Here is a 22124-nt window from a genome sequence, read left to right on the forward strand (position 1 = left end):
CTGCATAAACTTCATTAGCCAACTCTAAAATATAAGTAAATTGTTTCAGCTGGATATTTTGCTTAGTTTTAACATGATAAATTCACTCAATTTCAAAAAGCTGAGTCATAATATTACCGTGCTTACAACTTCAGACAGATTCACTTTTACAATTTAGTTTACAATTTGGGCTCCAAATACAAAATAAAGCCTACTGATTTGTTTAAAACGAAGTGATTACTGAGGAGCTTATCACATTACAAAATCAATTTGAAAAGTATTTTCCAACACTGGCCAAAAGATGGAAACTGGCCCTTGGCAATGCGGCTCAGTTGGTTTGAGTGTTGTTCCATACATCAAAAGGTTGCAGGTTCAATTCCTGGTCCAGGCACATGCCTAGGTTGTGGGTTCCCTCTGAGTCAGAGAGCATATAGGATCACAAAGGATCAATGTTTCTCTCTCACATCAGTGTTTGTCTCTCTCTCTTTTTCTCTCTCTCCATCCCTCGCTCCCTTTCTCTCTTTCCAAAAGCAATGAAAAAAAATGTCCTCAGATGAAGATAACAAATAAAAAAATTGAAACTGGCTGAAGAACCAGCATTACACAAAATTAATTCTCAATTTGAAAAGGTGAGTTACTGTTAGTTTCATTAATGATTCAATTTTGAAACAAATACTTCCCACTGTTACTTTAGATTACTAGATCCTGTTTCATTAAAGGATTTCTTGAAATTGTAAGCCAAGCCAAGTTTTTAAAAAATTATTATCATTTGTAGCTACTCATCTGGGTCAATAAAGAATATTTTGACATTCTGCAATCAAAGTTGAGCTCCACTGTAATTTTTATCTCCAGCAACAGTTTGGTACACTATGCTTTGCATTATTAGGCATTTTTACACATGGTCATGAGGTCTTTTGCTATCTGGAATATTTTACATTTTAGCATAGGGACTAGGTATATGCTTTTCTATATAAATTGGAAAAATATACCTGGAAATGCTGAAACCTTCTTACCACTTTGGGGGAAGCCAACAAAGGGCAAAACTGACACACTAAGAATAGCAAATGGGGAAAGGATAGAATCTGGATCTTTGATCGAATTTTTCAACAACAAATCATACCATTCCTGATGCCCACCTCTGGACATTTGGGTTTATCCAATAATACAGTACATTTCTGTCATGTGTCAGGCTACAGAGTGTGGGGTTTCTGTGACTGATGATACAGTATCTGTGAATAATGATGCAGTATCATTATTCCCCTTTTACAGAAGAGAACTGATGCTTAGGGAAAATAAGTTACTCAAGTCACATAGTCAAGTACAATATGTTGCAGAGTAAAAATATGCACTTGGGTCTTTCTGCCTACAATGTCTAGATTTGCCCCCTCCCCCCTCCAACTCTTTATCCGTTTAACAGAACTTTCCCCCCATTCTTGTCGTTAATACCATGTTCTTCATTCCTCCTACCTATGGCTGGTTTAGCCTCTCCTCTAATGACCTTGCTGTTTATCCTCCCCACCTTCTTGGGGACTTTGCTCTATCAATGATTAAGGCCTTTGAACCATCAATGTCTTCTTTTCCCTTCAGCATCTAAATAAATCCAAGTCATGTCTGACACCTTCACCCTTTCTCTTGATCCCAATAACTCTTTTAAGCTATTCTGTCTTTTATTACATTTACAAAGAGACCTCTAGAAAAATGCAGTGTATGTATGCTGTTTCCACAAATTTCCTCTGAATTGAAATTGCTCTCATAAAAGTCTCTGAGGAACAAAAGGCATTGCAACTCTCCCCACCCAAAGGAGGAGGAGATGGTATTTTGTTGGGTTGCAGGTTCTGTTCCTAGATGGGTTATTGTTATCAGTAGGCAGGCCAATGTGCTTTAAAACATCCTCCATGCCTCATGCGTTCCTGTGTTTCCTTCGCCCCTGGTCCCTGCACTAAGCAGACCTGTATAGCGCACTGACCATTAATTAGAGCAGGCTGACCATCCTTTCTTCTTACCTTCCAGTCCTGCCTCCTCCATCCACTCTCTTCCTCCTCCTTAGAGCAAGTCAGGTAAAGGCAAGATTTGGGGAGAATTACTAAGCACACTTTATTATACCTCATAACTAAGCCATGGAACCCACACTTTATATTTGTACTTCTTGACAACATAACATGTTTATTCTGATATTGCTATGGTGTGTTAGATGTACAGAAAATGAGGAATGATCCATCGGGCAGGGTTCTGGCAATGCTGACTTTTGGAACGTAACACCATCAAAGCAACATTTTGATTCTCAGCAACACCATTAATTTTTTTCTCTTTTCCCCCAGTTTTTTTGTGGTATGATTGACAAATGAAAATTATACGTATTTAAGGTGTTCAGTGTGATGTTTGTACTTACATATACACTGTGAAATCATCACTATAATCACGCTATTAGCATAGCCATCATCTTACAGAGTTATCTTAATTTTTTTTTGTAGTATGAACATTTCAGATCTACGCTATTATCACAGTCTATTAGCAAATTGCAAGTATACAACCTACTATCAACTGTTAACTATAGTCACTATGCTGTACATCAACTAGGTTTTCAACCATTGACTTTCTAACAGTCAAATTCAATTTCATGTTTTATATTCTTTGATCTCTATGCACTATTAGCCATTTCTCTTAGCCATTTTTCTTCTTCTTTTAATGCTTTACTTGGTTTTTATGCCATGTTATTTTACTAGTTACTTTTATAATAATTCTAATCTGTTGGCTTTATTGCCCAGTATTTATTTGCCTGTTTTCTGACAAAATACTTTTATGGGAACCCCCCTCCCCAACAATCTCAGACCTTATGATGTACTTACATTAACAGCTCAAGATGTAGGCACTGAATGGCCCTCACCAGGTTCTCAAACTGTGCTCACCCATCTATAGTAATTGGGTCAGGGATGGGCACATAATTGACGGATCCAACTAGGCACAGTAAGTTTGCTGGGGCAGCAGAGAAAGAAGCTCTCTTTCTGCCCCTCAGACTTGAATGGAATAGGATACAGACAATGAGATTTTTGTAGCAATTTGACCCCCACATGACATTTGAGAAGGAGCCTAAGTAGCAGGAAGCAGAGGGAAGAGTTGGAGCAAAGTCTCCCCTTTGGGACCTCCTGGTGTTTGGGTCCTATATCCAGCTGTACTTGACACCTGTTTGCTATAAACTTTTCAGACACAAGAGCCAATAAATCCTCCTTATCTGCTTTGATTTTGATTTGAGTTTAACCAATTTGACTTGGGTTTTCTTTCTTTTGCAATCAAAACAACACAAACAAAACAACCTCTGTATTTTACTGTGTACATATAAATGCATACATACACACACATAGAAAAAGTTCTGAAAAGATTCATTACAAAGAAGGAGGGCTTATCTCTGGGGAAAAGGTACTGTAATGGTGGAAGAGATGATTGGGAAGGAATTACTGTGTTATTTTTATTGTTAGGCTGCTTTACAACAAGGATGCAATTTTGTGAAATTAAAAATAAATATCCAACAGACATAAAAGCAACACTCTGCTGACAATCACACCATCCCCTTTCCACAAACCCGCAGCAACTTCTATTGAGTTAATGATGAATGTCCTTGTGTTACAGAACAGGGCCATGGGGTGGTACTATATACTATTACCAAAAGGATCCTCCACTAGGTTCGCTATGCCCACCACCAGAGGAAAGACATCTCTCAATGCCAGAGATTTGTGAAAAGGAAAGGAAATATTTATTTAAAGCTATACAGCTTTAAAATAGTGACCCAATGTCTTCATTAAAATATTAAAGTCCAGCCCTGGCTGGCGTAGCTCAGTGGATTGAGCGCGGGCTGTGAACCAGGCATTGCAGGTTCAATTCCCAGTCAGGGCACATGCCTGGGTTGCAGGCCATGGTCCCCAGCAACCGCACATTGATGTTTCTCTCTCTCTCTTTCTCCCTCCCTTCCCTCTCTAAAAATAAATAAATAAAATCTTTTAAAAAATATTCAAGTCCTTTAGGATACCCACAGACTCACACAGTCCTTCCTTCTCCCTCTGCCCTAATCTGGGGTACTGTCTCTCAGGAAAAGAAGTAAAAGTCCATGATTCAGGTTCCCAGCACCATCAGCTGTGTTGCTGCCAGGATCTCCAGCTAATCCAAAGTCATGTGGCACCTTCTCATGGCCCACCAGCAAGAGTCCTTTCACCCCCTTTCTTCCAGGCAAAGACTATCCTGCTTCCTAAGCCACGTGGCCAAAGGTAGCACCCCAAAGCTATGTGGTTCCCTCTCACCAAAGCTGCGAGGGTCCCCACCCTGGCCAGGCCATGTGGTTCTCTGCTCACATGGCTGCCAAGTCTGGGTTTTAAATCCCCAGGTCAACCTTCCCCTGTACCTCCATTTCCGACTCCTCTTACAATCAGTTATACCTGCCAGCATTCCTGTATTCTTCCAAGTTTACTCAGGCTGCCATCCTGAGTCTGGGCAGGTGTGACCCCACGTCATGGAGGCAATCTTCTCCAAGATCTCACACAGGTGCTGTAACCAGGGAGAACTGTCCCCCAGTTACATCTTGGGTGGAAGTCACTTCCATCCCTGTTGCTCAAGGCATGGCCACAGCTATTTAACATACCTATGAAACCAGTTAAAGGTTATAGATATGTTAAATGACGATGCCAGAGGTAGCTGCAAAGCTGTTGCTGTGCACAAACAGCTCTGCATGTTCCTGCTCCATGTGTCCCTTCCCCCAACTCACACCTGTTGGGGGAAGGGGTGAGGACATCCTATATATTTTTCTAATATTTCCTGGACACTTTGAGTTCTGGACCCCATTCCAAATCCCTATTTGCCCCGCCCCTTGGCTGTACCATGTTACATTTGCCTGATACTCAGAATCTGTAACTGTATAGCTAAAACCCCTCTCTCTCCTCTTTCCCTTTTCTACAGTGGGCCCTTGGTGTTGCAGGAGGCTGCAAAGCAAATGTACTCATAACTAGGACTTTTGAACTTACCTGGCAAACCAATAATGATGCTTACAATTATTTACCCAGCAATAGCGTTTAGTTATATTTCAAAATACTTTTTCTGCTTACTCTAGCTAATGAGTAGTTGCTGCACGATTATATCAGTTGCAAATGAGAAAATAAGGCAAAAACAAATCAAGTGGTTTTTCAAAATTGTAGAGTAAGTGATGGGACCCAGGTCTTTTGATTCTCAGCTGATGGGCTTTCCAGGATCTGCGTTGAGGTGGGCTTTGGGAATCCCATTTTAGACTCATTCTATGGTGCTAAATTGAATTTGGCTTCCTCCGTAGGCTGAGAAGAACTCTGTTTAACTCTCAATGCCTTTTTTATGTCATATTTCTTTTCAGATGTAACCTGATTGTAAGTATTTAAATACCCTGATGATATTGAGCAGAACCATTTAAGTAGGTCAGTGTTCTCTTGCACAAAGTTGAATTTCCAACGAGGGATGCTCAGGGGGCAAGGTATTCACTACACCTGCAAGGAATAGAAGGAAGTTTGTTTCCTCTCTACAAGAGAACTGTCAGTACTACCAGCTGATCTCAACTCTGGGCTGTTCTCATCAGAAGCGGTGAACAGGATCACCACCAGATGGCGCAGTTTTACTACGTAGGAATAAAGGAAGAGGTGCTCGCCCCTGAATCTGGTCAGACCCTGAGTGTTAAGGAGTTCGTTCATTGCTCCAGAGCTAAAAGCTCTCTCTGTTTAACTGATGCCAGAAAACAGAGCTTTGCTTTGACGTTACACAATAAGTTTTTAAAATTAAGCCTTCTGAACTCATTAATGTATTTTTCTTTGTTGCTGGAAAGTGCTGTATTATGGGAGATAATCATGACTGATAATTCATATAAGAGCAATTTTGAAAAATTCTAATATAACTATTAAAACAGAAATAACAACATCATTTTTTTCTAGGAGAAGAAGGTTTTGGACTACATGAAAACAAGACTCAAGCTAAGGAATCTTTTGTTCAAATAAAGGAAATAAAAGGGCCCGGAAATAGTAAGGAATAGTCAGTCATACAATGCTTTACTTTTTGTCCTCAGCCTGAAGAATGAAAGTAAATGAGAGAGCCAAAGTCATGTTTCTCTTCTGAAGTGAAACTGTAGGGAATGATTTACAAGTGATTTAAATCAAAGGGGCAAAAAAACGAACAATGGGCAATTAACACATCAGTTTAAAAAAATGGTCGCAAAAAATGTTTTGCAGAGGAAGTAGTTCAAATTGCTCCTGCAAAAGGGAGGCAGCAGTGGAGATTTCTCAGATGAGAAAACATCTTTCCTTTGGATAAGCGTGTTGGGGGAGGTGAAGTTTTCCTATTAAATCACAAATTAGATTCTTGGGGTTACTTTCTACCACTGGGAACTACCCGGTTAATACAAGAGTGGAATGTATAAATGTGAATTTTCTTTTACACATCAGGGATACACAGGAGTTTTGGGATTCACCTGGGAAGTGACATGGTTTATGTCCTCAAAAATCAAGATAATACCATGTGTTTAAAATAAGTATAAATCGAGGAGGGACTGGAGATGAAAGAAAATTCTTTATACAAATGGGAGAACACAGTGTTGAATTGCTTCGCAACAACTTTTATGTCACAATATAAAATGAAGGGTACTTTCTATGTGCCACCTGCATATGTATATATATATATATCTTCATTCATATGTATATATTTTTTTCATAGGCCCTTTCCAGCCATGGCTAGGCTGGCAGAAGGTGGGTCAGGATGTTTTAAGGGGTTTTCTCCCTAGCCTTCCAAACCTTGCAGTCATTGTAGCCAGTTTCTCCGGCGTGGAAGCCTACTGCCTGCCCTTTCCACCTAGGCCTGCTTCCCAGCTGCGGCCCCCAGGCCAGGATTAATTCCTCAGAAATGCCAGAGCTCTAAAAGAAACACCCTGGTTCAAAGGTTGCCCTCAATCCCGTGGGTGGGGGGTCGGAGCCGGCAGAACTCGTCCAAACGCGGCCCCGCCCAGGGAGGGGGCGGAGCGCCTCCAGGGCTCCGCCCAGCGTGTCCCGGGCTGCACGTGACCCGCGGTCCCGCCTCCCGCCCGCTCCACACCGCCAGCTCGGCAGGAGCGGGGCGTGAGTCTCGAGTGAAACCCGCCAGGTTCCAACTCCGCAGCGCCGGATCTCGGCGGGCAGCAACTTTCTCCCCGGAGCGGTCGCAGCGGCGGCTGCTGCCGCGGCATCCGGACCGGGAGCCGGGAGGAGGAAGGCAGCGTCAGTCGCTCCCGCCCGCACAAGCTGTCCAGCCCTCCGAGGGCGCCGGCCCGCGGAGCCTCGTCCCCCCCCGGGAAGCCCCGGGCCCCTGCTGCCCTATGTCCCGCAAGGCAAGCGAGAATGTGGAGTACACGCTGCGGAGTCTGAGCAGCCTCCAGGGCGAGCGGCGCAGGAAGCAGCAGGAGCCGGACACGGCGAGCGCGGCCGGGGAGCGCAGCCTCCTGGCGGCCGCCGAGTCGAGCAGCAGCCTGCAGAGTGCGGGCGCGGGCGGCGGCGTCGGGGACCTGGAGCGCGCGGCGCGGCAGCAGTTCCAGCAGGACGAGACCCCCGCCTTCGTGTACGTGGTGGCGGTCTTCTCCGCGTTGGGCGGCTTCCTGTTCGGCTATGACACCGGGGTGGTGTCGGGGGCCATGCTGCTGCTCAAGCGGCAGCTCAGCCTGGACGCGTTGTGGCAGGAGCTGCTGGTGTCCAGCACGGTGGGGGCGGCCGCCGTCTCGGCGCTGGCCGGCGGGGCCCTCAACGGTGTCTTCGGCCGCCGGGCCGCCATCCTGCTCGCCAGCGCGCTCTTCACCGTCGGCTCCGCGGTGCTGGCTGCGGCGAACGTCAAGGAGACCCTGCTCGCCGGCCGCCTGGTCGTAGGACTTGGCATCGGTGAGTTCGAGCTCTGGGAAGTGCCCCCGGGGGCCCCTGGCGTCACCAGCCTTGGTCCTGGGCGCTGCGTTCCTTTTGCGCCTCCTGGGTTCTGTCGGTTCTGGCCAGGTCAGGGTAAACTCCCTCCACGGCTCTTGCTGGGGAGAGCCCATCAGTTAGGTCCGTCTCTAAGGGTCTCTCGGGAGGTTGGAGGGGAAGGGAGTGAGTTGGTGTAACCCCCGGCCCCGAGCCCACGTGAATCCGCGGGATTGTTGCCTCCTGGACACCTCCAAAGACCCCGTCATCACCAGTGTTTTTCCTTGATCCAGCCGTACCTGAAGGCGGTGCACAGCCTGTGAGGGAGGGTCTCTTTCCTGCATTGTCTCCGTTTGTTTCCCCACTGCTACCTCCTTTCCTTTTTTAGAGTTCCAAACTCCGAACCCAATCAGTCTGAAAGTCACAGTAAGTTAATTTTAAAGTTAAGTAATTCTGGACTCAAATATTCTCTGCTACCCCTTCTCTTTCTTTTTCTTATCTTTTATCTTTAGGTGGAGTATAAACATTTTTCTCGTTGTGCTTTTACTTTTTGTATTGTCTTTTGCTTTCATCTTTTTCTGGATGAATTCCTTGCTTCTCTGTTTTTCCAACTTTTTCCTTTAAATCTGTGCTCACCTATTCTCCTTGTTTTGCCTCTCCTGACTTCCTGTTGGGAACCAAGTTTTCTATTGAAGGTCATGCTCACTTCCTAAATTCATTTAGGAGCTATTCCCTCTGTGGATAAATGCCCAGCAAGATAGATATTTGCAATTTACTTAAAAAAAAAAAGAAGAGGGAGATTAAGGTTCCCCTGGCATTGATTTTTTTCACCCTGGTTGCTGAGCAAGGGAAGTACAATTGGTGAGTTCTTGGCAGACACAGCTATTTGGAATGTGGTCAGTATTATTAGAAAGCACTTTTGAGGGAAAGTAGGGGGTTGAGGCTTCAGTCTCACTGGTAGTTTTCCCAAGACACACCGCTGATACTTTTCAAATGTTGCATTTCATAATTAAGTTTTTGTTTCTTTTAGGGTGCATTTGATGTATTTCTTCCCTGTGCCTGGGACTTGATGAAAGCCCTTTCAACCCAGGGCTCCTGATGGTCTGTCCATCCACCACTTGTTTGACATTTATGCTTTTCTGCCCTTCCCTGTAGGCTCTCAAGGGAAACAGCCCCATTTAACAGCTCCACATATAGGAACCATGAGAAAACCCTGGCTTACTGCATTTTTTTTTATCCCAAAGCTGTCATTGCAGACCTCCCTTTTAATTTGATTATTTATTGCACTGTTAACTAGTGAAGCAAGGCAAGGCTTTCAGTAAAATGTTAAGTTTGCACATTAAAGTCCAAAATGACCAAAAAGTACGGTGGGAGTGAAGCCTCTTTTATGGGAACTACCTGTGCTCTCGGGACCATTCAGTGAATAACTTGGTGTTCAAGTCAAATGGCCAGGGTTCTTCTTCTCAGCATTTTGTGCTTGGGGGCCCAGATCACATTTTTTGTTTCTTCTCATAGGTTTCTTCAGTGAGACTGAATCTTATTTGTAATTTTGAAGTTGAATAATGTTTTGCAGAGATCTCTCAATGAAGCTGCCTAGTGTTTAGCTTTGGCAGGTACTAGGTGTTGGCTTATTATGTTGACTCTCTTGTCTGTTAGGAAAATTGAGCCCCTGTTGGGTGTAAGGACATTTTGAGATGCGGAGTATTTAGACCCCAGTAAGGGTGGCAGAGTGGGACTAAAGCAAGATAGGACTTGCTAAGCTCCATAAAGAAGGCTCTCAGGACTGATAACTTCAAAAGGGTAAAGGTTACCCTGAGCAGAGGAAAAGCCAGAAGCTTTTCCTGAAGGGAAGGGTTTGTTGACATGGAGTATGTTAACGGTAGAAATGAGAGACGGACTTTCTATGCCAGGGGAATGAATGAGGAAAGGAAAGCATAGGCCATGCTTGGGTTTCAGGCTGGATGCAACAGAGAGGATGGAGCAACCAGACTGCAAAGGTTGGCGCCCAGGAACTGTGGGCAACTCTGTGTCTCACAGCCTGGTCCTGTGAATGCAGGGTTTGCTTGCCTGACTGCACACCAAGGTGGGACATGGTCCTGATCCAATTGGGGTAAGTAAGGCCTATGTTACTCCTGGGGAAAGCAGCCCTTAAAATAGGACACATGATACAAATTTTCAGAAAAATCTTCAATTACAAAATGAAGAATGTTTGAAGGTCCCAAGCAGGCTTTGAAATAGGCCACATTGAGCAATACCACATTTCAGATTAGGATCTATGGGAAGGATGGAATTGGACATGTAAGATCCTTAAAACTCACAAGGATGACCAACCTCCCAAAAGAGGTCACAAGAATTATTTTTAGCTAAAAGGAAAAGGGTCCCTAACATGAACATTTTTTTTTTTTAGGAAAACCAAATCAGCTTTGTTTGTTTGATAGACTAAATCTGGGTTATTGTCATGTTTCCTTTTTAAGTAGTTCAATTTTATGTGTGGTCAGGAGGGGTTTTTTTCTTCTTTGTCTTTTTGATACTCAGTTTAATGTTGACAAGTTTGTAGTGATACAGTACTTTCTTTCTTTCACAAGTTTACTTGTGGTAAATGCAAAGCCCACATGGACAGACAGGGTTTTGTGTTCATTTTGTTCACTGCTATTCCTAGCCCATGGGAGGCGCTTGTTAAATAAATAAATGAATTAAATGAATGAATAGTACGCAGAAACATGAAAATAATTCTGTGTCTGGTAGGGTACTGCTCTAAGTTAGGATTGTTCTTTTTTTAAGTATTTTTTAAATAAAATATTTGAAAGGCCATCTAAAAGTTTTAGTTTGTAACAATGTAAAGAAATCAGGCCCTGGCTGGCATAGCTCAGTGGATTGAGTGCGGGCTGCAAACCAGAGCATCGCAGGTTCAATTCCCAGCCAGGGCACATGCCTGGGTTGCAGGCCATGCTCCCAGCAACCGCACATGATATTTCTGTTTCTCTCTCTCTCTCCCTCCCTCCCCTCTCTAAAAATAAATAAGTAAGTCTTTTAAAAAATCATTTGTTTTCTATTCAACAACTGCTGATTATACTTCCATTATTGATTCTGTCAGATTTGAAGTAGGCAGCCATTAGGTAAAAGTCCTGCCCTGGAGGTTTTTGTCATCTAATGGAACAGAGAGACCATCCAGAAGCAATTAAAACTGCAGTGGAGGTTTCTTTAAGTGCCATGAGTAGTTGATTCTTTTGGGGAGGGAGGAATTAAGTAGAACACAGAACTAAAGAGCTTTTACAGAAACAATGATTTAAACTGGGGTTTGAAGGATGAATAGGAGTTCAACAGAGGTAGAAGGGGCTGGGAAAGGAACTAATATTCATGCTTTAGTTTGTGCTAGCTACACTGCCATTTCTTTACATGTTATTTCATTTAATCTTCTGATTTTTTGAAATAGGTGTGAAGCAGGTTCCTGAATGCGGAAATAGCCTACAGCAGTAGAATGACAAGGTCACTGATACAAAGTCAGGATTAAAAAATAAAACCTCTTCCTATTAACCACACTGGGCATTTAAGGTAGAGTGAGCGGCAGGTATGAAAGCAGAGGAACATCAAAGCAGGGCTGGAAGCATGAAGGGAGTGCAGCGTGGCAGCGGGGTGGTTGTGCCAGTGAAATGAGTTTTGTTGGGGGGGGGGTAGGGGTGTGGTTAGGTGGAACAGTGTTATTTGGCTGTGCTTCAGTAGGGACAGGCCCTGGAGGTTTTTAGTTATAAATGATGGGGTCAGGGTAAACATCCCTTGAATCTGATCCTCCACACCCCCTGCCATGCTCATTTTAAACTCTTCTTTTCCCCCAAAGCTCATGCCTCTTTGAATATTCTAGTATTAGAAATTCTTGGCTGAGATCATTGCCAGAGGGTGAGTAAAGCATGGCATGTGGCCATGAATTTCTGGAATTGGGTCCTTCAACAGAAACCTCTAAAGAAGATCGAGCAGTTAAGGATAGTTGTTAATTAGTATTGAATGAGGTATATAGTAAATGAAGCATCTGAAATCAAGGTATTTTGTTTTAGATTAAGGGTTTAGTTTCCTTGATGAGTTACAACAAAATCAGCTTTTGATCACCTGTTTTGAATAGCGCACTATTTTAGGTGTCTGGTTTCATCTGAGGTGCCTTTGGTTCCTCAGGTATGTTTTACTCTTACCCTTGACTTGAGTCCCGGGACCAGGCCACTGCCTGCACCTACTACCACTGCCACTCAAACTTTAAACTTGAAGACTCATTTCAGGTAGGACATGGTAGTGAGGAAGAAAATTTCCTCTGCTCTTCCAGGTTTCAGCTGGTCTAATCAATATACAAAGACAGATTAACAAAACAAACCCAAGTTTAATTACATACATATGTATAGGAATACCACATATATGAGTATACATGAGAGTCAGACACCCCACATACGTGAGAGGTTGAGAAACAAAGTTAAAATAAGGTGTGTGTGGGAGCAATTCTGGACCACAGAATCCTCCTGTCCGCCACAGATGGTAAATAAGTGTCCCAGACACAGTCTTGCTCTTCTGGCAGGAAAGGGGGTGGCGATTCTCCTAGTGGAGAACTCTCCGAGCCCTGCTCCCAAATGGCTTTTATTGGGAATGGTATGTGTAGGTGTACACATCATACATGCATAGTTCATCAGTCAGTGTCAAAAAGGCTATAGTCATACAAAAACAGGGATTGTCTATAGATAACAATTGAAAGAACACAGAGATTTGTTATAGGTCAGGGGCTGTTAGTCATGCTGATGCCAGAGGGTTTTTAAGACGTATTTCATGAGATTAGGAGTTTACTCCTTATGCCTTGAACTTAAATATCCTGGTTATATATAACACCAGGGCAATACAAAACAAAGCAGAACAAGCTTTTAAGGGTACATTGTATTTATCAGGCCTGGTTCCCATGGGAACCCTTGGTGTTAGAGTTGAGTCTCGCTAGCCACCTGCATTTTTACCTGGTTTTCCAGGGAGACTTACTAGCCCCTTTTAGGGCTTGCTCTCCTGGGGCTACAGTCTCGGAAACCACACAGAGTGGTCCCCAACAGGTGTGTATGGCATTTTGAGCTAACATTGAGGTAAGGTGCCTTGGGGCTCCAGAGGGCAGGAAGGTCATTGGAAAGGTGGTGAGAAGCATAGATCATTCTGTAATTAGATGTTTGCCCTGCCCTGTGGATAGGTGCTGATACAGCTATCTCTGGCTATACCTCTTACTGTGGGTGAGGATCCCAATTTAAATTCTTGAAGTGGAGGTAAAAGTTTCTCTTGAGTCTTTGGGGTCTCAGTTGCCTCCTGCTCAAAATAATTCTCATGCCCAAGTGGCTCCTCCTGGGAAGGCCTGTTCTGAACCCTTTCAATACAAATTTGCAGTTCCAAAACTTACTCTGTTTCACAGGGTGGCCCTTTTCCCTATGTCCTTTACACATAATCACATATCAGAAGGTTCTTGTAGCAATATTATACTCGTGATCATAGTTGTTAGGTATGGATGCTTACAAAGGATTGAAGGGATTTGAGTTTGCAGTTTTGCTCTATTTGGTTGTTATCTGGGACCTTGTATCTCTCATGAATAACACACAGACAGAGTGGTCTGGAAAGGGCAAGTCACAAGAACTTAGTGCTGTTACCACCATTAGCACACACACAGCCAACAAGCAAGCTGTTTAGTTCAGCCCTTTCTCCATGGAGTTAGCATGGTCCTTACCGCTCATTTTAAGCGATGGCTTAGTGCCTGTAGGGGAACGTCAAGAAGTCTCTAAATTTGGATTTTTACCAATGTTCAAATCCTTGACTGAGAATTGACACATTGATATGTATAGTGCTGGTTTGTTGAAATAGACTTACATCAGTTTCTCCTGTCAGCCTCTGTTCCAGTGCTCCCTCTACTGGAACGCAATTTGTAGCTGTATATCACAGCTTGTAATTAGTATGGTGTGGCCTGTTGAATGATTATTTTAAATGACACTTTTTCTTCCCACACAATAGCACTTTGAATTCTTATTCTTTAATGTAAAAAAAATGTAAAAATGTTTTTTTGATCAAAACATTGTGCAGTTATGCATTAATATCAAAAAAGTTTTTAAGACAAGCATAGTTAGCCAGAATCAGCCAGATTGTTAAATCAGCTAATGTTTTTGTTTGTTTGTTTTTTTGTAATCAACCTTGTTTTGTGTATATCCCCCTTCCCCCTCCAACCAATTTCTCTCTTAGTTTCAGCTTTTTTAAAAGCAACATTTCTGTATTGGATGTATGCCCTTCACTGACATGTAATGTAAAACTCTGTTTGACTTACTCTGTTTCTTTGTTTCATACACAGTAACAGTTTATGTGCACTACCCTCCCCCCTTTTACTTCTGGTGGCATTGACATTGTAGCATTATAGAGAGGATTGTGACCTAATTGTGTTTGTCTTGTAGCATTGCAACACCCTCCTTGAGTGTGTTGTCAGTGAAATGACAGAAGTCTGCTAACATGAATTTTGTGAAGTTATTCATGTGATACCTGTATAAAAACATTTGACTTCACACTGATGCCCTTGGCTTTGACACCTCTAACAATGTAGAAGAACCTGCTGTCCCGACCTTAAGCAGCAAGCAGTCTGCCACCTTTAGTCAGAAGCATATGAGACTGTTTTCCTTTTCTTTTTCTGAGCCTACTGGGTTTGTTTATACATCCTTCCTGTCTACAATTCTTCTCATTTCCTTACCTTTCAATTTTCTTCGACCTTCCAGAGTCAATGGTTGCAGTAAGTCTATAAAGAAAACTTCCATCATCATGAGGAAAACCTTTAGTCCTCAGAAAACCTCAAAATGTTTTTCCATATTTAAAATTTAATTTCCCTGAATGTAGAGAGAGAAAAATGTAGCCACATTTTGTAGATATTCTAAGCTGATTGGGAGTACTGCATACTTTCTACTCAGGCCTTTGATTAAACATTAGCACCACTGTTTGGAGCAGGGTATAGTCTGGAGTATGTGTCAAAAGCCCGGTGGCAGGAGCCTCATTTCACAATAAGGCTGAGCAGCGTCACAGTGCTGGTGGCCTCAGCATTCTCCTTCGTCTGATTTCATCACATCCCTGTCCTGCCCTGGGGAAAAACCTCAGCAGTCACTCTTCATGGAAGAATGTGAATGGGCCGTTGCTGTAGCTGCCTACCTCTGGAAATGATAATATGTGGCACTTGTTCAGTGCCACTCTGTGTCAGGCACTCTTGTAAACATTTTGCATGTATTTGCACAATGTTCATAATAACCCAGTGAGATAATACTGTTCTTTTTAAGATGAAGACATTTGGCAGAAAGAGATGAAGCAGCTTTCTTGGTCACAAAGCATCTGGTAGAGGAAAAGATTGCCCGAGAGGTCTGGCTTCATGGTCTGTCCATGCTCATCTGCTCAGGGACACTGACACTTCTCCCTGAAGCTAGTGAGCATTATTACTGTTATTTTACCACGATATTTTAAAAACCTAAACGTTTAAAGTGAGTGTTTCCACAGTACAGCCATGGTCTGTCCTGGAGTGACGAGGAAAGCAAGGCTGGTTAGCACATTTTTTTTTGCTAAGAGCCTGTAAACAGAGATGCCTGTGATCAGGGCCGTTGTGCCTGCATCCACACCTCCTGGGCTTCCAGGCTCCCGGCCTCCCGGGCTCTCGGGCTTCCGGGCTCCCGGGCTCCGCAGGTGCTGCATTCACCCTGCAGGGGGCGTGTTTACATGGATACATCTCGACCTCCTGGGATTGGGCCACACAGATACTGCCAAGGATGTAGCAACTGAAAATTTTTTTTTAAAAGATTTTTCTGTTTTTCCATTTCAGCTAGATCCTGATATTTGTCTGCTTGGAATGTGCTTTTCCATAACATTCTTTCTACCCTCTACCTGTGTCTCACAGCCATTTACTCAGTGAGGACTTGGTTGGGTGCTGGAGAGACAACAAAAATAGCCCCTGTTCTTAAAAGCCTAAGTCTGCTGGGGAAAGACAAACATTAGGTTGTTAATCCTACCATAGAATTATATTCTAAAGGATGTTTACTCATCTTTCCAGGTTTAGCTTTCTCAGGAAAGCTTTCTCAATTGGCCTCTGTTAAATGTTCACACTTTCTCTGAACCATGTACTCAGGGCATTTAACTGTATAATTTCTTGCCATATATCTTTTCTCGCCATGACTCACGTTTTTGGTAGACCAGAAACTTACGGGGTTAGTTAATTAGGTAGTAATAGAATTTATGTCCTCTCACTGCACTTACTACTGTACTGTTTTTGTATTAAGCTCTTAAATGTGTAGCAAACTAAAGAATGGGTAAAAGTAACACCAAACAGACTGCTGCTGTCATTGAACACGAGAAACCTCAGATACGCAGTTAATTCGGAGGGTGGAGTAATACCGTGGCCGTGCGGAGGTCCCTGATGCTGCTCGCAGCCCGCAGCCCACAGCTGGGCTCCCACGCGCCCGGCCGCCCGCTCCCTTACTTCCTGGTGGCTGTGCCACATCTCGTCCTTGTTTCCTCCTCTGGCGAACAGAGACAACGCCCGCCTCATGGGGTAATTGTGAGGATTAAGTAAGTTAATATTGATAGAGTGCTTTTACAGTGCCTGGCAAAGCATTACTATTTGTTAAGCATTCACACATAAGCTGTATAACCTTTGGGAAATTACCATTGCGTGTTTCCATTTCCGTGCCTCTGGAATGAGTGTTACGATAGCACTTAGAAAATAAGGTGGTTGTAGAAATTAAATGAGCTGATGCACGTACACACGTTGGCTGGCAGTAAATGGCAGCTCTTGTTTTCAGGTGTAGCCATCTCAGTCACCTCCCTAATACACTTTTACAGTCATGGGGAATGAAATTATTAGGAGAGCTTAATGCTTATCATGCACTAGTAACAGGTGAGTAGAAATTCCATATATAAATTGAATAGCCAGACTTGAAAGGCAGAATGAGTAATTTAAAAGTGGGGCAGTACTCTCTCTTTCAAGTGTTCAGTTTATATTACGTAAAAATTATCTTCCCGCCCGGCACGGAGTTTTGAATCCCAGTCTCGAAGAAAGTTGTAAACAGGTTGTCTGAGAGAAGGGTCCTTTTCTAGTGAGGAAAGAAAAGGTAGAGAAACATAATGCATTGAGGATAGCAAGCAGTTTTTCTTGGCTGTGTGGAAGGGTTGAAGAAAAAAAGAAGTAAAAATGCAAATTTATTTGTTAGAATATAGTCTCCGCTAGTAGTAAGGCCAGCTGGACCTGTGACGTTAGATCTGTCTTGTAATATTTTACAAGCCTATTTATATAGAAAAGAGTTCAGTTCCCACTGGAAAGATATTTCTGCCTTTTGAGAGGCAAAGAATGAATAGGTTTAACAAAAACTTGAAAGTAATTGCTGTGCAATAAAGAGAATGTAAATAATGGAGGCTTTCATATGAAACTCCACTATCGTATTTTTGGATTTAGTTTGTGATTCCATGTGAGGAGCTCATTCCACACAACAGAGAGAGAAAATTGGAAACTAAAATTGTGTGTGTAGTATTCAAGGGCTAAACATGCACCATATAATATTTGGTTAGCAAGTGCTTATATTTTTGAAAGAAAATTACAACTGAAACACATGTAACAATGGATTTCAAAGAGTCTTGAAATGTAGGCATCATTGTAAGTTAACATCATGGTAAAATCTGCAGCAGTTATTGACATGTCTACTAATTCCGATATTTGCAGTAAAGTCATATGCAAATGACTTGGTTCTGAAACTCCTCCCCCCAATGTTTTTGGGTGGACAGGCAGTGGTGGGGACGTGGCCATCTGTGACTTTGTAGGTGAGGCAGCATGTGTGCTGAGCACCCTAGGGATCCTGAGGGCCCACCGGCCTCCTGCCCGCCTGGCAGAGCAGTCACTGAAATAAAAACATGCCACAAAAATGCAAAAGCAAAGCTGCTGGAGTCCTTGGTCATGCTTCTTAAAGCAAGCTTGTTGGGATTTCTTATGTAGGTCTTTCATTATAGTCGCTCCTATATTAGGGAAATATTTAGAACTTTTCAGAGTTTTACTGTTCCTTCTACTTGTTCATATTTTTTTAAATGAATTCTGATGTTAAAGTTCATCCGTTTTTTTTAAAATCAAATACTACAAACAGAATTGTAATACTTTGTCATTTTTCCTTGAATACTTTATTTGTGAAAAATCTCTAATCTTTATTTCCTGGGATATAATGTTTATCCAGATGTATTGTGAAAAATCAAAATGTGATAGACTTCGAAGTCCATCCTTTATGGCTATGTGTGCATGCATTTTCTGCGCATTCACTTGTTAATCAAGAAGTTTCGGCTTTTCCTTAGTTTAAGAGTGATTGAGAGGAAGAGCAGAGAGGTGAGGTTAATTCGCACGCTTGGTGAAAGGGCTGAGATTCAAATCAGGTTCCTGGTCAGGGATCCATGTGTGCCCTGCCTCTTCCTTACGTGATGAATCCAGTCCTCCATTGTGAAAGCTAAATCCACCTGATATTTCCTAGACTAATTTATATATTTAATGCACTAGTAATTAAAATTCCAATAAGATGCTTTACAAATGGTTGTTGACGGAATAGTGATGAGAGTAGAACAGTTTCCAAAGACTGGAAACAGTCAATACTTAATAGAACGTAATTACCCCAAGTAAAGAATATATAATATATAATGGCAAAATGTATTATTAAAAGCAGAAATGTGATGAAGGGAGCAAAATAAAATTTTCAGCAGTTGATCTAACTATTTGTAAAGAGTTTAGTATTGAATATATCAGATAGGATAATGGGAAAAAGTTATTAATTGAGAGAAGGCATGAATATGAATAAAATAATGTAAGTAAAATTTAGATTTCATTCTCAATATCATATTTATGAGTGTAAAGTTTTTAAAAATAGGATTGAAGTGACTTTCTTCTGTTTATGTCAGTGACATGGTTCACTGTGTTACAATACTTAAAACTTGCAACACAGGTTTTAAAAGCAGGATGACAGATTGGAAAATATTATGGTATATTTATTTACCTAAAAGTAAATATTTTTATTTTCAAAGTATATTAACTACACTATTTGCAGCAGAAGAAAATACAGTTAGTAAATAAACTCTTGGGGAACTGTTAAACCTTGTTCATAATTAAAAGTGAAAATTATGATCACATTAGCAAATTAGAAAATAACTTGGCTAGCGGAAGGCAAAGGTTTTCTGATTGTAAAATAAGTTGGAATATTTTCTGTAGAGAACATTCTAGATGATAGGAAGGCGCATTTAGCATGTTTCATTTGTTCTTTTGCTTATTCTACAAACCTATTTTGAATCACTGTTGTGTGGTAGGTTCCAAAGTGTATAAATACTTGGAATAAAGAAATTAACGTGGTGAGGTCTGTGCTTTTGGCATTCATTTGTAAAACTGCTAATGTTCTTTGATTTGGAAATTTCACTTGAGGGATTATAACATAAAAAACCTAAAAAACCAGTTTTACATAAAGATTTTATTAGATGTAAAATATGTAATTTTTTAATAACTAGGGTGCAGGGGGAACCTCACCATGCCTAGTAATTGGGAAATGGTCGGGCAGCCCACACACAGCATGTGACAGAACGCCGCATTGCCATTAAAGTAAAAACGTGTGGACCTGGATTGCATACAGATACCCAAATAACAGTCCAGACTCTAGAACCTAACTGGTCACCACTATCTAAAAAATTATGGCTGGACATAGATTCTGGAAGAAGGCATAAAATTGTGTATACAGTTTATATGGCAAAATGGTCTTTAAATTTTATTTTTGGACTGTTCCCATTTATATTTGTCATTACAACTTTACCTGAAATTCAGATTTGTATTTTAAAACACACACACACATATAACAAAATGCTCCATGAAAAGACTTTTTTCGAAATGGGATCTTATTCTCTCAATGAAGTTTTTGGGGAATGGTGATGAAAATGACTCTAATCACATGAAAGTTGTGTGGATGTATTTCCCCTCAGTTTTTAACTCATCACACGAATTAGCAAGACATCAGCATGTATGATGTACATTTCTCGGATCTTATTATATTACGTATCCGAGTTAAGTATCCGAGTTAAGTGCTTACTTTATCACTGAGAAAAATAGAAACAATCAGATGGACAGCTCCCATCCCCAAATTCCCTCAGCTCTTTACATTTTCTGTGTCCCCCTGCACATCTGTACCTGTGTCCTGCCCAGGTGTTGTCTTCCTCTTGGACCTGAGGGCGCACTGTCCACCTTCCTGGCCGCGGCCAGCCAATGCCTTCACTTGTGTCTGAGATCTCCTCTCTCCCATTCAAAGCTATCACTCCAGCTTTTTCCCTCTTTTAGCTTATAAATTTCTCATTCAACTGGATTATTTCCATAAGCATGTATATATGTCACTTTTACTGTAAAAACAAACAAACAAAAGAAAGCCCAAGGCTCTGGCTGGCATGGTTGAGTGGACTGAGAGCCAGACTGCGAACTAAAGGGTCACCAGTTTGATTCCCAGTCAGAATGAACAAACAAAAAAAAACCTTGTTACCTCACTTCCTCTCTCAGTTACTATCGTCTTTGTTTCCTTTTCTTTAAATAATACAGTTGCCTCGCCCTGGCTGGTGTAGCTCAGTGGATTGAGCACGGGCTGTAAACCAAAGGGTCCCTGGTTCAATTCCCAGTCAGGGCACATGCCTGGGTTGCAGGCCAGGTCCCCAGTGGGGACCATGTGAGAGGCAACCACACATGATGTTTCTCTTTCTCCTCCCCTTCCCCTCTCTCTAAAAATAAATAAAAATTAAAAAAAAATAATGCAGTTGCCTCTATTTCTTCTCTTCAGTTCTTCCCACTTTGCCCTTGCCCACTCCACCAATATCGCTCTAGTCATGTAGCTCAAGTTCTCTGTGTTGTTCAGCCCGAGGACAGTTTTCACTCATCCTACTTTACCTGTGAAAGGCATTTAACACAATCTTTGTCCTCAGGACACCACACCCTCCTGGTTTTTCCTTAGGTCAGTTCTTCTCAGTCTCCCTTGCAGATTCTTCCTCCTCTCTCAGAACTCCCAACTTTGACAAGCCCCAGAGATGACTCCTTGGCACTCCCCTCTCTACTTCCCTTCACTTCCTTGGTGATCTCATCCCAGCTCATGGCTTAGAATATCCTGTGTACTGTGCTGACTATCTGGATCTCAGCCCAGACCTCTCTCCTGATCTCCAGGCTCTTTACACCAGCTTCTCACCCAGCTTCCTGCTTTGCCAGCCCTCTTCCACACACCAGGTAAGGGCATCCTTCCTGCTGTTCAAGTACAAAGCCTCAGACTTGGCCTTGACTCCGTTCCACATCTAATCTGCCAAGAAATCCTTTGAATCTAGCTTCTGATTATATCTAGAATCTATTTCTCATCCTTTTCATTTCTATCACACAGATCCAAAATGCCACCTCTCACTTAGAGCACTGCAAGTCTCGTAACTGTGCACTCTGGCTTTTCCTGACCTGCCGTCTTTTCTCCCCATGACAGGCCAGAATGATGCTTGTAAAACGTGAGGCAGATCATACCACGTCAGTGCTCTTCAAAGTTCTGCCCACGATAGCTCCCCTTACACTCAGTAAAAGCCAGTGGCCCCTGGGCTCCAGTGTACATGCCCCTTCCTCCTCTTCCTTTGACATTCCTTCCTGCTACTGTTTCCTTCCTGCTTCAGCCACTTGGTCTCAGAACACACAAGTCATCCAGGCCTTTGCAGGTCTGATTGCTCTGCTGGGAGAAGCCTGCTCAGGGATCCACATCATTTCTTCAACTTGGCATTTCTCAGATGTCTCCCCTTGAGTTCTTCCTTGATCACACCGATTAAAGTTGCAGCTCCTGCCATCAGTACTCCCTGCTCTTGATATACTCTGTTTTTCACCCTACTTTATTTTTCTCTGAGGCACTTTTCACTAACTGATATTTATGTTATTTATTGTTTCCCTTCACTAGAACCTAATCTCCATGAAGACAGGTTTTCCTGTTTTTGCTTACTCCTGTTCCACCAGTGCACAGCGTGGTGTCTGGCACACAGCAGTCAGTCAGTACGTATTTAATGAATAGATAAACATTAAAGTAGTATCACCCTGGTGAGTAATCTTTGAGCTGAGATCAGATTTTCTATGCACCAGGGATGACATAGGAAAATCATGTAGTGGGTATGGGTAAGTATTCACTTGGGTTGTTTCTGACTCAGGTCTGTTTCAGACATTTTAAA

General features: G+C 42.3%; 1 protein-coding gene across 1 annotated transcript in view; it reads left to right on the forward strand.

Annotated features, from left to right (window-relative positions):
• Positions 1 to 7189: 7189 nt before the first annotated feature.
• Positions 7190 to 22124, forward strand: part of SLC2A13 (solute carrier family 2 member 13) — a 288415-nt gene continuing 273480 nt past the window's right edge. Inside the window, exon 1 of the mRNA XM_045829533.1 lies at positions 7190 to 7874. Coding sequence (XP_045685489.1) covers positions 7322 to 7874 — 553 coding nt within the window. The 5' untranslated portion in view covers positions 7190 to 7321. The remainder of the gene's footprint in view (positions 7875 to 22124) is intronic.

Source organism: Phyllostomus hastatus, unplaced genomic scaffold (assembly GCF_019186645.2).
Source record: "Phyllostomus hastatus isolate PE091 unplaced genomic scaffold, TTU_PhHast_1.1 phas_scaffold_93, whole genome shotgun sequence".
Classification (NCBI taxonomy): domain Eukaryota; kingdom Metazoa; phylum Chordata; class Mammalia; order Chiroptera; family Phyllostomidae; genus Phyllostomus; species Phyllostomus hastatus.